Source organism: Microcaecilia unicolor, chromosome 1 (genome assembly GCF_901765095.1).
Source record: "Microcaecilia unicolor chromosome 1, aMicUni1.1, whole genome shotgun sequence".
NCBI lineage: Eukaryota > Metazoa > Chordata > Amphibia > Gymnophiona > Siphonopidae > Microcaecilia > Microcaecilia unicolor.
Genome location: NC_044031.1, coordinates 463,573,099 through 463,590,840, shown reverse-complemented (window position 1 = coordinate 463,590,840; position 17,742 = coordinate 463,573,099). Strand labels below are relative to the sequence as shown.

The following is a 17,742-nucleotide window of genomic DNA, read 5'->3' as shown; positions in this document are numbered from 1 at the left end:
TTGCCACTGGAGTTTTGGACGTTTTCCGCAAAATGTCCAAAACTGAACTGAGACGTCGTATTGAAAATGCCCCTCAATATGTGATAAGTGTTAGTGCACAACAACAGTAACCATTACCCAGGGCTTTTTTTGAGGGGGTACTTGGGGGTACTGAGTGCCGGCACCTTTTCCATTGTGTGCTGAAATTGGCCCATGGTCCCCAAGTTTTAATGAAAGAGCTCAGGCTCTACACACCAATTCTGCCTTGTCATAGATTCTGTGACTGGTTGCAGGGGTCCTGGCTATTGTGGGGTGAGTCCCTCAGTGATCACCTCATCCCTGAAGGGTGGCCTGACATTTGAGTACCGGCACCTTTTTTGCTAGAAGAAACACTGCCATTACCGCACTGGCATGGCAGTTGGTATGTGTTAATTCCCAAACTGCACAGCATGTTATAGGGTGGAAAATGGCTGAGTTATATGCAGGGAATGGGCATGGACTACACCTTGCGGTTAGTGTACAGTACTCTAACATGCACTGTCATCAGTGCAACGGCACCTACCACACTGTAAAGTTCTCTGAACGCCCCCAACAGTGAGTGCACAAACTTTGCATCTAAATCACTTTACTAAAAGCCCCCCCCCTTTTGTGATGCATAGGACATGTTTGTTTTATTTATAATAAATTGCTATTTGTGTGGTCATTATAATTGATTGAGGCTTGATATAGTGCCAAATCAGTGAACCTTCTTGGCGGTTTACAAATTTGGCTATATTGTATTAAAAGGGCAGTAAAATATTATTGAGGTAATTATTTTTCTGCTGTAAATTTGTTTTTAAAATATGTTGCCAGAATATGTGATCCCAGGTGCAATACACACACAGGCTCTATATTATACATTGTAAACGGGCCCGCTGCTCCAGTATAGGGGAGGAAGCTGCCTCCCATGAATAGCCAGAACTTCACAAAACTGCCACCAGGAAATACTTCAAAAACATTCCTTTATTTTCCAGATTCATAAACAAAACTTCACTCCAGAGTAGAGACTTGCTTCTCAGGCAAGGCTGTTCTGCCTTGCTTAGTACATCAGCCAATTATACAAAGACTTTGCCCCCTTCCCGGAGGGGAATGCATTAGTCCTTTGGAAATCCCTGCTTTTGTGGTCTCAGTCAGTAGCAAACAAATAGTACTTGTCCCACAAGCAGGATTTCCCCTCAAGACAGTATTAATCACCAAGCAGCCTTTACTTTCAGGAGGTTCAATACTTTTGGGACTTCCTTCCACCCAAGGTATTTCAGCCTGCTTCAGTTCTTTAGGGACCTGTCTTGCCCAAGGATTTTCAGCCTGCACTACTCCTCTCCTCCTGAACTGAACCCCTCTTCCCACCAGGCAGCCCTCCTTCATAAACAAGCCTTCCAACTTCAGAGGTTCTCACAATAATCAGGTTTCAAAACAGGTTAGTAATTCCCCCACCACTCAGGATTTCCCCAAAAGAAAACCAGGCTTCTCTACTTAAGCAGGGTTTAAACCAAAATAAATTCCCAAGGCCAAAACCATGTAGGTTTCCAAACCTTCAGGGGCTGCCTTCCTCAGCTCTCAAGCTCCCATTCCATTCTGCTTTCTTCCCCTGCTCAGGCTGATTAATTCCCTCTTCCATCCAATCCTCCTCCTGCTTCTCAGCCCACCCCTCCCTATTACAGGTGGGCAGCATGATATACAGATTGCTGGTCCCAGGAACTGGCTCCTTCATTCACCTTCCCTCTTGTGGTCAGAGATGGTATATGGCCAGCTTGCCTATCCCCTGGGATCTCACTGCTAGGACTGGAAATGCATTCTGGGATATGTAGTTCATGGTTCTGCTGCTTCACTCTATACATCGGGGATGTAGCCTTGTCTCAACATAGATATATTTATTTATTATTTATTTTATTACATTTGTACCCCGCGCTTTTCCACTCATAGCAGGTTCAATGCGGCTTACATATTATATACAGGTACTTATTTGTACCTGGGGCAATGGAGGGTTAATTGACTTGCCCAGAGTCACAAGGAGCTGCCTATGCCTGCAGTGGGAATCGAACCCAGTTCCCTAGGACCAAAGTCCACCACTCTAACCACTAGGCCACTCCTCCACTCCACTCCATTCCACTCCACTTCAAAATTGGCCATTTGCTAGATGTTTTTGTGCTCAGTGGACAAGTGCAAAAGTGATGAATATAGGGGAAAAACAATCCCAACTACAGCTACGTGATGGTGTGTTCCATCACCCAGGAAAAGGATCTTGGAGGCATTGTGGACAATATGTTGAAATCCTCAGCACGGTGTGCAGCAATGGTTACAAAAAAATGGAATGTATGGAGTTATTAGGAAAGGGATAGAAAATGACAGCAGATAAAGACCATACGGCCAATCCAGTATGCTTATTCATATCTACTAGGCTCTTCCTCTCCCTTAGAGCCTCTTTGCATGTTTTATGCTTTCTTGAGTTCAAATGTTGTCCTCGTCTCCTCCATCTCCGCTGTAGAAACACTAGCAGATTTTGCCCCGTTTCCATAATCTATAGCACATAAGGATTTGTATTCATCTAATAGGCCCTTTTATTTAAATTGTTTTAATCATACTTTCAGGCTGCTGTGATCCGTGGATAAGGCTTTTTTTTTTAGGCATGGCATCATGTAAAATAATTCAACTTACTGAAGATCATTAGTTTTTTTAACCTCTTTTCAGGTGTAGAGAAAGGAGACAGGGTAGCCATCTATCTGCCCATGATTCCTGAGCTGGTATACGCCATGCTGGCGTGCGCACGAATAGGAGCCATTCATTCAGTAGTGGTAAGTAGCCATGGCAATCTTCTCACTCCTTATTTTGAGTATAGTCCTAATCCAGCTACTATACGTTGTATTTGTCAAGTACAGACCAGGGGTGTAGCCAGACCTCACGGTGGGAGGGGGGCCAGAGCCCGAGGTGGGGAGGGGGCAATTTTGGTCTGCTGCCCTGCCGCTCCCTGCCCACCCAGTGCTGCAGCACATACCTTGGCTGGCGGGGGTCCCCAACCTATGCCTGCTGAAGCCTTGTCCAGCTCTGGTCTCCAGCGCCACCGCATTGCCTGCCCTGTTCTGTCTTCCCCTTCATGCCTTGTACTCTCCTTTTAATGAAACTCAATTTCACTAAAACGAGCATGAGGGACATGAGGGGGAAGAAAGAGTAGGGCAGGCAACACGGTGGTGCCGGAGACCGGTTCTGGACAAGGCTTCAGCTGGTGGGGGTTGGGGACCCCCCCCCCCCGCCTGCAAAACCAGGGGCCCAGAGGAAATTTGAGGGGGCCCAGGCTCCCGTGGCCCCACATTGCTACGCCACTGGTGCAGACACTGAGGGGCAGATATAATAAAGCGCAGGAGACTTAGCCTGAGTTCTGGCAGAACTTTGTGCATTGTTATAGCTGCCCTGGATGCCCTATACACAGAGAAGTTTTAGTGCAAAGGAAAACTATGCGATAGACATTAGTGCACTGTTCCATTAATTCTAATGGTAACGAGGGCATTAGGTATTAAATACAAATGCAGCAAGTGCACATAAGACCCAAAGGGGGGGGCAATACTTTGTTAGTGCCTCCATTTAGACATGTTGATGTCGTGCACTGAGTGCCAATTCTTTAATGTCATCTATAGAAAACTAAACCCAAATTGGTGCACCTAAATTTGCGTCAGGCCAATGGCAGGTGTGAATGAGTGCATGTAAATGCACCATAGAAACCGCATAATTTGTAGTAATCTGTAAGTTGTGCAGGTATGTTGGCGCCGACGCCCTCTCATGCTCCGCCCACATTACATCTCTTTGCAGTTATGTGCTTTGGGTACTTATGTACTGTCTTATAGAACAGCACATAGTGCACAGAGGGGTATGGTAGGCTTTGTGTATGTGCAGCGCATGCCAAAATGAGACTGCCACAAGGCTAGCGCACCCCCCCCCGGTGGTAATTTCAGATTTGGCAAGCACCCATACCGCCGGGACAAATTGTTTTTTAATTTCCTACCATGAGCAGCATTTCCAGCAGTTGGCGCATACTGACCGATCACCGTGCGTGTAGTGCATGAGCCCTTACCGCTAGATCAATGGTGGTTTTAAGGGCTCAGGCCGTAAGTAGGTGCACACTGGCTTCAATTTTATCACAGTCCCTTTTCCCGGCCCATTGAAAAAAAGCCCTTTTCCCAGACGCAGTAAAAACTGGCCCAGCGTGCACCCAAAACATACACCCACGCTACCGCAGGACACTTTTTGCCACGGCTTAGTAAAAGGAGCCCTTAATGCACACTAACAGGGTTACTGCATGAATGCGATAAGGTGTTCTGTGGTGTAATGTAACTGTTAAGCGTGTGCGTTAAGGAATTTTTCTGGGAGAAGATGTGATGTGGGAGTGGCATGGGCATGGAAACATTATCCTGTTAGCATGTCCTCATTAACACACATTAATGGGAAAACTGCTCAGTTAATTCTGGATCACTTAACGCCACCTACATAGGAGTCACTAACTGCTTCCGCGTTAAAACCTTGCAGTTAGTTACGCTAATGACTTCATTAGCGCACAGCCTGCATAAGACATTCTCCCAAAAAGAATAGCATTATGTTTAAATCTTTTTATTGAAATGTCAAAATTAAATAATGTCACAACTTTATTGTGAATAACAGCAAGCATACCAATGATGTACATAACCAGTTAAACTTTTAGCTAAAGTAACCTCAACCTTTACCTACCTTCCTTTAAGATCATGGACCACTATGGTGGAAATCATATTTGCCTACTAAAATAAATAAATAAAAAGACAGAGAGAGAAAACTAGATACCCAACAGATAATCATCTGAGTTGGTGGTTTCCAAACCTGGTCATGGAGGCTCTCCAGCCAGTCAGTTTTTTGGGATATCCATAATGAATATTCATGAGAGAGATTTGCATGCACTTTGTCCACTTCATGTAAATCTCTCTCATAAATATTCATTTGTGGATATCCTGAAAACCTGACTGGCTGGGTTGCCTCCAGGACTAGGTTTGAGAACCATTGATCTAAGCGATGAAACAATTGCCAGAGTCTCATGGAGAGATTGAGAATATGGCTTAGTACTTACTGATCTACTAAGTCAAAGTCGTTAATTCGCGACAGGATTGTGAAAAATTACAGAAGGACCTTACGAGACTGGGCGGTTAAATGGCAGATGACGTTTAATGTGAGCAAGTGCAAGGTGATGCATGTGGGAAAAAAGAATCCGAATTATAACTACGTCATGCAAGGTTCTACATTAGGAGTTACGGACCAAGAACGTCGTCGATAATACACTGAAACCTTCTGCTCAGTGTTCTGCTGCGGCTAGGAAAGCAAATAGAATGTTGGGTATTGTGAAGATGAGGCTATTGTGAAGATGAAGCTCCCACCTCAGGATACCAGGTCCCTCTTTCACTCAGGGTGAGCTGGTTCTCAGTATGCAGATTTTATGCAAATTAGTCTACTACCCCTTTCTACTCGGGATGACCTGGTTCTCAAAAAGGCAAACATAGTCAGGTCTCATCAACAGGATTTTTCTCATACAAATCTTTATTCCAGCCCCCTGGGGCACACTTCTTCCAGCTTAAAACACATTTACAAGCTTAAACAGTTCTTCCAGCTTAAACATTTCTTCCTACTCAGTTCAATCTTCCAGCTTAAGCACCTGGACACACAGTCCTTCCTTGTAACATGGACACCCAGTCCTTCCTTGTAACCTGGACACACAGTCCTTCCTTGTAACACACAGTTCTTATACCTGACACTCTAGGGCCTTCTTACCCCAGCCAGCTTCCTTGCTTTGCACACAGTTCACCACCAGTCCAAAGGGCTCAGCCAGTACTTCTCATGGGGATCCTCCTGCTTCAGTTACCAGCTCTCTTCTTCAGCTGCTAGCTCTCCTCTTCCCTCACACTCAGGTGGGGTATTAAGTGGTTAATGACCAAACAGGACCCAGCCCATAACCTGCTGCACCTGTTTCTATCCCCAGGACTCTCCTCGGTCCTAGCGACCTCCTGCTATACACCCCTGACTGGCTCCCTTTAGTGACTCACCCAGCCCTTCTCCCTGGACATTTTAGGGGAACAGCGCCCTCTAGGGACCTAACCAGGGTAGGACAGCCTCTTCCTTCTCACAGTATTATTAGGAAAGGTATGGAAAACAGGTGTGAGGATGTTATAATGCTGTTGTATCGCTCCATGGTGCGACTGAACCTTGAGTATTGTGTTCAATTCTGGTCGCCGCATCTCAAGAAAGATATAGTAGAATTGGAAAAGGTGCAGTGAAGGGTGACTAACATGATAGCGGGGATGGGACGACTTCCCTATGAAGAAAGACTAAGGAGGCTAGGGCTTTTCAGCTTGGAGAAGAGATGGCTGAGGGGAGACATGATAGAGGTATATAAAATAATGAGTGGAGTGGAACAGGTGGATATGAAGTGTCTGTTCATGCTTTCCAAAAATACTAGGACTAGGGGGCATGCGATGAAACTACAGTGTAGTAAATTTAAAACAAATCTGAGAAAATTTTCTTCACCCAACGCATAATTAAACTCTGTAATTCGTTGCCAGAGAACGTGGTGAAGGCGGTTAGCTTAGCAGAGTTTTAAAAGGGGTTAGACGGTTTCCTAAAGGACAAGTCCATAAACCACTACTAAATGGACTTGAGAAAAATCCACAATTCCAGGAATAACATGTATAGAATGTTTGTACATTTGGGAATCTCGTCAGGTGCCCTTGGCCTGGATTGGTCGCTGTCGTGGACAGGATGCTGGGCTCGATGGACCCTTGGTCATTTCCCAGTGTGGCATTACATATGTACTTAAGTATCAGTGTTCAGATATCAGAAACCAATCAATGATCTTTCATCTAATTCTATTGGAGAGTATTAAGCACAAGGCTACAGGCTGTAGGAGAGAGAGATTGTATATATGGATCCCAGATTGATAAGAAATGTTTTTTACATTTGTTTCAAAAAGAATAGCGTTAGATTTGTAGTATTAAGTGCAGAAAAAAGCATTTGCTATACTCCAGAGATATGTATGACCTCACATAGTCCCATAATCTGGAGGTCCAAACAGCTTGATATGCACATAAATGTTCTTTTTCTTAATGCATATGTAGCACTGCTCCTGGTTTGTTTGTAATCTTTTTGCTAAATATCGTTATTTCTGCTGCTAATGCCCAAAGCAGTAAACTGTTTGCTCTCTTACTTTTGTGTGCAAATTTATTTGCAAGCCATTGTTTATTAGGATTTATTTACCACCTTGTTGAAGAAATTCATCCAAGGTGATGTACAGCAAGAATAAATGGAACACAGGCAATAGACAGGTACAGCAGTAAAAATATTCAAATAACAGTGCAGAGTATGGTGCCTAAATTGTCAACACAATGCACAATAAAAACATTTTAATAGACAGCATAGGGTGTAAGCAAAGATAGAGTAACAGAGGGGACCAATTTATGGAAAGTTGTGCGTGAAGTAAGAACGGTGCATGAAGATAATATCAGCTGGGGTAGGAGTGGATAAGCAAGTCCTGCAATCCAAACGAAAGGAAAGGGTGGGAGGGGTCCTCACAACATCCACAAATAGTCAAGCAGCACCAACAAGGGTGGAAGTGAGGAGAGTTCCAAATGACCAAGGCAAACAAGGAGTAAGAGCTTCTAAGAGTTTATTAGCCACAAAATACTGATACAAAGACTCTACATGGGGTTGTGTTTGTGCTCAAAGCCTTCGTCAGGGGTCGTAGCAAAACGTTTTTCGCAGAGACATCTGATTGCCTCAGCACATATTGTTCCGGTGCTTTTTAAGTTTTTTTTTTCCCAGGTGTAAACTCTGTGAAGCTGACTATGTTTGCACTGCTACGACCCCTGACGAAGGCTTTGAGCCGAAACACGGCCCATGTAGGGTCTTTGTATCAGTATTTTGTGGCTAATAAACTATTGGACGCTCTTACTCCTTGTTCACTTGGAACTCTCCTCACTTCCGCCCTCGCTAAGAAAGTCCTGCTTCAGTATGTGCAGCCAGTGTTAGTCCTTGTGTGTTTACAGCTTCTGGAGTAAAACCTCCTTTTAGCACTTACATTAGCAAACTGTGCACTGAAGCCAGGATCTGAAAGTGTACTTGAAGAACAAGGGTCAGGGTTAAAATAAACATACACACCTACATCCAGCACAGTAGCCATCTGTAAACCATTCTAATGATTTACCTGTGTTAATTCTAAGTATCTAGTGTATGTTTTTAAAGTTCAGTAGACATGGTGACGATAATGCCTCATCGGGATCAGCCTTTAGCTTCACAGGAAGTGATGGTTCTTTTAGAGCAATAGCTTAGGAGTATGAGCTAGATATACTTCTCTGTTACTGATGCACTGTGAAGGTAACCAGTGTGATTTCTGGGAGAAGCAATTGAGATAGTTGCTGCTGCTGTTTCAGTGATCCCTGCTGGGGAAGGAGTAGCATTGAGGTTTAATCTTACAGGAAGCTTTCTCAGTAGAGAATGACACGGGGATGGGGACCTGCGGTAAACCATGGACCCCTCAAAACTTTTTACATTTTACCACAGGTGCTTGAGCTAAACTTTTTACCCCCCCCCCCCCCCCCCGTGGTAAATCACCCCCCCCCCCCAAAAAAAAAAAATATGATTACTGTTCGTAGGTCCCAGCACCTTGATGTCTTTCTTCTCCCCCCTCCTGCTGCACAAGTTACCTTCTGCAGCCAGCAGCAGCCACCAACAGGATCCCCATAGGCCTGTTCCAGGGCCTTACCTCTGCCGGGTCCTGCCTTCTGATGCAGCTTCAGGCAGGAGGGCGAGGGGAGATCCTGAATCCAAAGAGAGGATAAGGAGGGGAAGAAGAGATGGAATACTGGACCGGGGGAAGGGGGATGAAGAGATATTGGCTACCTGGGGGGGGGGAGTGGATAGGGAGGGGCATGGTAGGGTTTTGAACTGCCCCTAGGGGCAAATGGTTGAAGGTTTGTCTAAGATAGGGTTGTCCAATCTCGGTCTTCAAGGGCTGCAATCCAGTTGGATTTTCAGGATTTCCCCAATGAATATGTATTAAGTCTATTTGTATGCACTGCCTCCATTGTATGCAAATAGATCTCATGCATATTCATTGGAGAATTCCTGAAAACCCAACCTGGCGAGGGCCGAAGTTGGACACCCCTGATCTAGGGCATCTGATACATTTGGGCCAGCTCTGGGTGTGCTAGCATCATGAGTGGTATTCCCTTTTCAGTTTGGAGTTGTGCATGTTGGTAGAACTGGCGTTTACGGCCACTTTTGTGGAGCTGTGCCACACTTTCACCATTTCCCTTGCAGCATAATTTTCTTGTGCTGTTTTCATTTGTATGAGATTTTATTTTCCATTAGAAAATTTGTGCATTAGGTAAAAAGCTATGTAATTGTTAATAAATATGACTGTTTCTGGGAAAAGGTGTCTAAATTAGCAATACAAAATGTTGACAGTAGCTGATTTTTTTCATGTCATGAGTTTATAAGCAGTTTGCAAAAGTTACATGTTTGATGTTTTGTAACTTTGGTTTTTGTCACATAAAAGGATGAGATTTGGACTGTTGTATTACAAATTGCTCTGATGGAATTCATTAAAACCTCTTTAAAAAAAAAAATGTTTCTGGTGACTTTAGTTACCTTTTCCCAGAGATGGTCACAAATAGTTCTGTCAAAGTTAACAACAAGGTAAAAAATTAGATCTGTAAAAAGAAAATGTAATGCATTGTTTTTTTCTTCTCAGTTTGCAGGATTCTCCTCTGAATCTCTGTGTGAAAGAATCTTGGATTCCCAGTGTTCTCTTCTCATTACAGCAGGTATTCACTGAAAACTTGTTTTTCTGCATTACTCTGCTTTCTGTTCTGGTATTTCATGTTCATGAAGCCCATGTTTCATGGCCGTGTGTATATTGCTAAACTTTTCTAGGCTATAACTGTATCTTATTCCATTTAGATGGCGTATTCAGAGGAGAAAAACCAATAAACCTAAAGGAGATTGCTGATGAAGCATTGCAGAAGTCCAGGGAGAGGTATTCTTTGACTTTCATTTGCTGTTCTACTGCTGTAGATTCACCTTTGAATTGTTCAGTTTTGTTAAATAGCAAATTTTTGATCATTGTAGCTTTATAACCACTTAACATCTGTTGACAGGGTCACAGATGTAACCAGTTGTTGGTTTTCTAAGGGGACATAATTTTATATACTACCTTTCTGTGGTTACAATCAAAGTGTTTTACATATTATATACAAGTACTCCGGGCTTTTTTTGAGGGGGTACTGAGTACCGGCACCTTTTCCATGGTCTGCTAAAATTGACCCATGGACCCCAAGTTTTAATGAAAGAGCTCAGGCTCTACACACCAATTCTGCCTTTATTATTATTATTATTATTTGTTACATTTGTATCCCACATTTTCCCACCTATTTGCAGGCTCAGTGTGGCTTACATAGTACCGTAACAGCATTAGCCAGTTCCAGTATGAACAAATGCAAGGTGATATTGTGGTAAAATGAGAATCATGTATGGTAGGTACAATAGAGGAGCTTAGAGAGGAAGAGAAAGTGTTAGGATATGTCCATTACGGTCTTTGGTTACGTTATGTCGCAGGTAACCAGGTTTTTTATGTTGGGTCGGTGGGGTATGGCTTTCCGAACAGGTTTGTTTTTAGTGCTTTCCGGAAATTAAGGTGGTCGGGCGTAGTTTTTACTTCTTTTGGCAGTGTGTTCCATAGTTGTGCGCCTAAGTAGGAAAAGCTGGTTGCATAGGTAGATTTGTATTTGAATCCTTTGCTGCTTGGGTAGTGGAGGTTTAGGTATGATCGTGCTGATTTTGTAGTGTTTCTGGTTGGCAGGTCGATGCTTCGCCGTAAATAATTTTGTGAACTATCGTGCAGATTTTGAATGCAATACGCTCTTTGATTGGAAGCCAGTTCAGTTTTGTCAGAGGGGTTTGGCACTGTCAAAACGCATTTTTCCAAATATGAGCCTAGATTCTGTGACTGGTTGTAGGGGGCCTGGCTATTGTGGGGTGGGTCCCTCAGTGATCACTCCATTCCTGAAGGGCAGCCTAGCATTTGAGTACTGGTACTTTTTTTGCTAGAAAAAATGCACTGCAAGTACTTATTTTGTACGTAGGGCAATGGAGGGTTAATTGACTTGTCCAGAGTCACAAGGACCTACATTTTGAATCAAACCCAGTTCCCCAGGTTCTTAGGCCACTGCACAAACAATTAGGCTATTCCTTATTCAGTAAAGGGATCGGCCAAAGAGCTTTATAAGAATTGGTTCTGAAGCTAGTTGCAGCCCAACCTCTGAGACATAGGAGGTCACTGCAGTTTATGGACTGCATCTGCTGCAGGATATGGGAGAGGGATAAGGAAAATGTTTTGCATGGTAGTTTTCTGATGAGGAAGGAAGGTAGATGTCATGGGAGAGCATCAAGGAGGTTAGACTGAGAACAGGAGACGGCATGATGCCAGAAAGTTGAAGGAAAGATCCGCAGACAAGCGGAGAACTCGAACACCCCACAGGAGAACACAGGTACAGGAGAAAGTGGGATGTTTGACCACGGAAACACAAAGCCTGGAAAGATGGATCATAAAAACACTTGTTTATTGATGAAAAATGACTCTACACAACAGTTGTGTTTCGGCCGTTAGGCCTGCATCAGGAGCTGTTTTTTGATGGCTTCCTAAAGGAAAAGTCCATAGACCATTATTAAATGGACGGGGAAAATCCACTATTTCTGGGAAAAGCAGTATAGAATGTTTTGTACTTTTTTGGGATCTTGCCAGGTATTTGAGACTTGGATTGGCCACTGTTGGAAACGGGATGCTGGGCTTGATGGACCTTTGGTCTTTCCTAGTATGGCAATACTTATGTACTTATGTGGATGTGATTTCTTGTTATCTTTTCAACCTTAATTAAAAAAAAAGATTTTAAAATAAATAAAAAAACAAACAAACAAATATAAAATAACCAGCTGAATTTGCATTTTGTTAATGCAAATGGAAAATGTTAGATGTACACTCTGTTCAGATTAAATGGATGCCAAATTAGACCTTATTGCTCCTCTCAGGTGGCACATAACAGCAAAGAAAAAAAGACTGCCTCTTGGTATAATTCTGATTTATTAAAAATGAAAATAGAAGTCCTTATTTTGAGAATCTTTACCACACTGATCCTGGAGTTCCTTATTGAATTTCTGAATTAGAGCATATTTTCTAAGGGGGTGGGTGAGGGGGGGAAGTTGGAGGGACTTGTTATATGTACACCAGCTGTCTAGTACTCTGGGTCATCGTGAAGGAATAACGCGGTTGATTCAGGTTGGGATGGTATTCTTGTGCAGACATGGTGGGTGTTGGGGGGGTGGGGGTAATGTGTTCCTTATCAAAAAAAGTTGGCTACTTTTACTGTATTGTAAGCTGTGCATATGTCTTTGTTTTCTTTTGTGACTTTAATAAAATATAATAACATTTTTTAAAAAATGAAGATAGAACGTCGCTGTATTAAATAGTATTGGCTGTTTTCAGTTGATCTTGTGAAAAATTGCAGGAAGACCTTAGGAAACTGGAAGACTGGGCATCCAAATGACAGATGAAATTTAATGTGGAGAAACGCACAGTGATGCACATAGAGAAGAATAATCCAAATCATAGTTACCTGATGCTAGGGTTCACCTTAGGGGTCAGCACCCAAGAAAAAGATCTAGGTATTGTTGTACACAATACACTGAAATCTTCTGCCCAGTGTGCAGTGGTGGCCAAAAAAATAAACAGGATGCTAGGAATTATTAGGAAAGGGATGGTAAATAAGAAGGAAGAATATTATAATCCCTCTGTATTGCTCCATGATGTGACCTCACCTTGAGTACTGTGTTCAGTTCTGGTTGCCTTATCTCAAAAAATATAGAGCGGAATTAGAAAAGGTTCAAAGAAGAGTGACTACAATGATAAAGGGGTTGGAACTCCTCTCATATGAGGAAAGGCTAAAGAGGTTAGGGCTCTTCAGCTTGGAATTTATTTCCAATCTGAGGAAGAAGGGCAACCTTCGAAAGCTAATCAAGAAATGTATTAAGTTATGTCCAATAAAAAAAGGTATCATCTTATTTTCTTTTCCATGTTTTATTTTGTTTGATTTCTATTGATAACCTTTAAGAGTGGACTAACACGGCTACCACACCTCTCAGCTTGGAAAAGAAAGAGCTGAGGGGAGATATGATTGAGGTCTACAAAATCCTGAGTGGTGTAGAACGAGTAGAAGTGAATTGATTTTTTACTCTTTCAAAAAGTACAAAGGCTAGAGGACACTCAATAAAGTTACATTGAAATACTTTTAAAACAAATAGGAGGAAATATTTTTTTCACTCAACGAATAGTTAAGCTCTGGAACTCTTTGCCGGAGGATGTAGTAATATCGGTTTGGACAAGTTCCTGGAGGAGAAGTCCATAGTCTACTATTGAGAAAGACATGGGGAAGCCACTGCTTGCCCTGGGATTGGTAGCATGGATTGTTGCTACTATTTGGGTTTCTGCCAGGTACTTGTAACCTGGATTGGCCACTGTTGGCAACAGGATACTGGGCTAAATGGACTATTGATCTGACCCAGTATGGCTTTTCTTATGTTCTTGTGTTCTTATTACACAATGCAAAAAGGGAACTGTGGAAGCTAAGTGTCTTTATTATTCTACTTTGATTGTAAAAAGTAATAATGATTCCAGAGAGTACTTAAAATAATTAAGCTAAATCTGAGCTGAAATTACAGTACAAATTTATCCAAGCAAGTATCCAAGTAACTTATGAATGCACTAGTAAAAGAGGCCCATTTCCAACAGAAATGAAACGGGCACTAGCAAGGTTCCAGGGCCTCCTCCTTACCTCTCTCTCTCCTCCGAGTTCCAGCCCCCCTCCCCGCCGAGTTCCATGCCCCCTACCTGCCTCCCTCCCTGTCCGAGTTCCAGGCACCCCTCCCTGTCCTCCGAGTTCCAGGACCCCCCTCCCCTTCAAGTTACAGGCCCTCCCCTTCCAGGCCCGGCCCTCCCCTTCCAGGCCCCTCCCCTCCCGGTTGAGTTCCAGGTCCCCCTCCCCCCCTCTCTCGTCCCCTGCCCTCCGAGTTCCATGCACCCACTGTTGTCCGAGTTCCAGAACCCTGCACCTCCCTCCCTCTCTGTCTGTGGCCTCCCAGTGGAAGCAGAACGTGTGCAGCTGCCCCTCCCATTCGTAAGTGCCGGCTGTTCTGTAAAATGTTTTACCTCGTGGTCCGCCGGCAACAGTGAAGTCGAGCAGGCACGGTACGGCGCTTCAGACTGCCTTCGCTTTCGCTTCTGTTTCAGCTCTGCCTCTTGTCCCGCCCTTATTTCCTGTTTGCGGAAGGACGGGACCAGAGGCAGAGCTGAAACAGAAGCGAAAGCGAAGGCAGTCTGAAGCGCCGTGCCATGCCTGCTCCACTTCACTGTTGCCGGCGGACCAGGAGGTGAAAATTTTTAAAGAACAGCTGGCACTTAGCACTTATGAAGGGGAGGGGCTGCTGCACACGTCCTGCTTGCACTCAGAGGCCACAGAGAGAGAGGGAGGGAGGCACGGGGCGGTGGAACTCGGAGGAGAGGGGGGACGTGGAACTCGGACGGCAGTTGAAGGAGGGAGGGAGGTAGGGGGGCATGGAACTCGGGGCGGTGGAACTCGCAGGAGAGGGGGGCCGTGGAACTCGGACGGGAGTGGAGGGAGGTAGGGGGTCATGGAACTCGGGGGCCCGATTCTGTACTCACCTCCGGTGACTGGTGCTGGCTTCTCTCCCCTCTCACTTCCCATAGGTCCGCCCTGTGATGTCATCCCCAGGGCAGACCAATGGGAACTGTGCTACAAACCCAGGCATCCAGACGGAGGTGCAAATTATTATATAGGATTCTTAATTTTTCTCTTATGGCTCTGTTTAGGGGGCAGTTTGCTGTGAAGAATTGCATTGTGGTAAAGCATGTTAGTGGTGATGACAACAACAATCAAAAGAAAACGAAGCTCCAGGTACTGAAATCTTTTTTTGGGGGAGGGGGGGTTTGGAGTTGTGGCATTGCAGTTTCTTCCTGTTCCTTGAACTTTGAGCTCAATAAGAACCAGCTTCTCTTGAGCTATAGTACCATAAGCCATCATTTGCAAGCATCAACACGAGTCAATATTCAGCTGCCATGGTCAGCATTTTTAAAATGTCTGTGGCAGTCAAGATATTCAGAGCCACAATCTGGGTAGTGGTCAATTCTGAATATCCGCATAAGGCAGTCAGCAGTGGAACTTGTCCAAATAGTCTCAATATTCAGTCTGCTATCCAGAGAAGCTATCTGTCCTAAGTTATCCGGATAAGTTATCCAGACAGCAGACTGACTATTGTCACCATCTGAATAAGCTCTGGTACCATCTTAGCTTCACACACGTTCTGCCGTGGCACTGTCCATCTAATGCAGAGGTGGTCCATAAGGATATTCAGATGCACTATCTGGATAAAGCCTCTGAATATCCCATTCAGCAGCATTTACCTGGATAGCTGGTGCTGTTTTCTGGATAAGTGCTTTGAATATTGACCCCACAAATTGCTTCCCGTACGTATTTTGTGTCGTTTGTAATTTCATTTGGCTCAGCCATTGCAGTACTGCCCTTAGACGGAAGCAATGGAGCAAAGAGGGCTTCTTCAGGAACCCTGCAAGCATGGACCCTAAATCTGACCACTGTTGCACAATGACTAGATCATTTTTATTTTATTTATTTATTTGTTGCATTTGTATCCCACATTTTCCCACCTTTTTGCAGGCTCAATGTGGCTTACAATGTTCGGTTATGGCATTCGCCATTCCAGAGTAGAGAGTTACATTTGGAGTTGTAGAGAGAAACGGATAATAGGCATAGAAAGAGAGCAGTTTACTATCAGGTGAATTGGTGATGTGTTGCATTTACAATGGTTGATTGATGTTGTGATATGCCTTGTTGAAGAGATATGTCTTTAGAGATTTGCAAAAGTTGGTTAGTTCGTAAATTGTTTTTAAGTTACGTGGTAAGGCATTCCACAACTGCGTGCCCGTGTATGGAAAGCTGGATGCATGTGTTTGTCTGTATTTCAGTCCTTTGCAACTGGGGAAGTGTAGATTAAGGAATGTGCGGGATGATCTTTTTGCATTTCTGGGTGGTAGGTCGACAAGGTCTGACATGTAGGCCGGGCATCTCCGTGAATGATTTTATGAATTAATGTGCAGATCTTGAATGTGGTGCGTTCTTTGAGTGGTAGCCAGTGGAGCTTTTCTCTTAGACTCATATTTGGAAAAACTAAATACGAAAGTGCAAAACCACTAAACCCCTAAGAGAGAAACTTCACTGGCTCCCACTCAAGGAACGCATTGCGTTCAAGATCTGCATGATTGTACACAAAATCATTCACGCAGACGCTCCAATCTACATGCTAAACCTCGTGGACCTACCTCCTAGGAACGCTATAAGATCATCCCGCAAATATCTCAATCTGCACTTCCCCAGCTGTAAAGGACTAAAATACAAGCTGACACATGCCACTACCTTCTCTTACATGAGCACGCAGTTGTGGAACGCATTACCTACAGCCCTGAAAACTATTGACGAAATAACTAACTTTCGCAAATCTCTGAAGACACACCTCTTCAACAAGGCCTACAAAGAGAACCCATAGCTTTACAAGACTACCACCCAACCCATCCAGTTATAAAAACCCACCTTCTATACTAACCTGCCTAACAACTTCCTCTCACTCTTTATTCAATCTTTATACATGCCAATTGTATCTGATATTCTGGAATGACTATGTCATAATAAAACTCTGTAAGCCACATTGAGCCTGCAAATAGGTGGGAAAATGTGGGATACAAATGCAATAAACAAATAAATAAATAATGCAGAAGTTTCCATTCTAAGTTAAGGTATGAGTTACAAGAGTGATTTATTCCAGGTTTCTCCCTCTGTTCTGCAGACTCCATGGAATGCAGACATTGACCAATGGTGGCACGAGCTAATGCTGGATGCCAGCGAGGAGTGCAAGCCTGAATGGCTGGATGCAGAAGACCCACTCTTTATCCTTTACACGAGTGGCTCTACAGGAAAGCCAAAGGTAAATATGAACCAGTGACTAGGGTACAGTGCAAGTCTGGCACACAGGCTGTTGACATAAAACCATAAAAAGCATTAATCACCACACAAACCATCTGTAGAAAGAAAAAGAAAATGGGTGAAGAAAACCTCATGTGCTACTATAGCTAAATAGCACACAACCCTTTCATGAATTAAACTGGTTTGGTAACTCACTAACATTTCAGCACTGAATTACATAATAATCATTTGAGCACTGAATTACATAATAATCATTTAAAGGTCAATTGTAATCTGAAATTCCAAATTAATTGAATCACCTATTGACGTAGAGGCAGGGCCATTCTAGGATGATTGCGCATGAAATGGTTGACATGATGAACTGCATTTTGGCCTAGGCCAAACAAAAAGGTGACTTTCAATCAGTATGCCATGCTGGGCTGCCCTCTCCTTCCAGAGTCAGGTTCATATCATCAACCAGCATTGTGTTGGTCTCTGGAGTCTTACAGTCCTCCTGAATTAGCATCTACTTGTTCTGTGATGCTAGTGAAAATTGGGGCCTAAATTTAGGCACTGAAACTTAGTGAATTTTCAAAAGACCTGATATGGGACCCTAAACTCTGTG

The 17,742-nt window shown here is 43.6% G+C and overlaps 1 protein-coding gene across 1 annotated transcript in view; it reads left to right on the top strand.

Moving 5' to 3' along the window:
- The window catches only part of LOC115476782 (acetyl-coenzyme A synthetase, cytoplasmic-like), a 113,839-nt gene that overhangs the window by 34,933 nt on the left and 61,164 nt on the right, over positions 1–17,742 (top strand). The window contains exons 4-8 of the mRNA XM_030213364.1: positions 2,707–2,810; positions 9,770–9,842; positions 9,979–10,054; positions 14,957–15,041; positions 17,002–17,139. Of these exons, the coding sequence (XP_030069224.1) occupies positions 2,707–2,810; positions 9,770–9,842; positions 9,979–10,054; positions 14,957–15,041; positions 17,002–17,139 (476 nt within the window). The remainder of the gene's footprint in view (positions 1–2,706; positions 2,811–9,769; positions 9,843–9,978; positions 10,055–14,956; positions 15,042–17,001; positions 17,140–17,742) is intronic.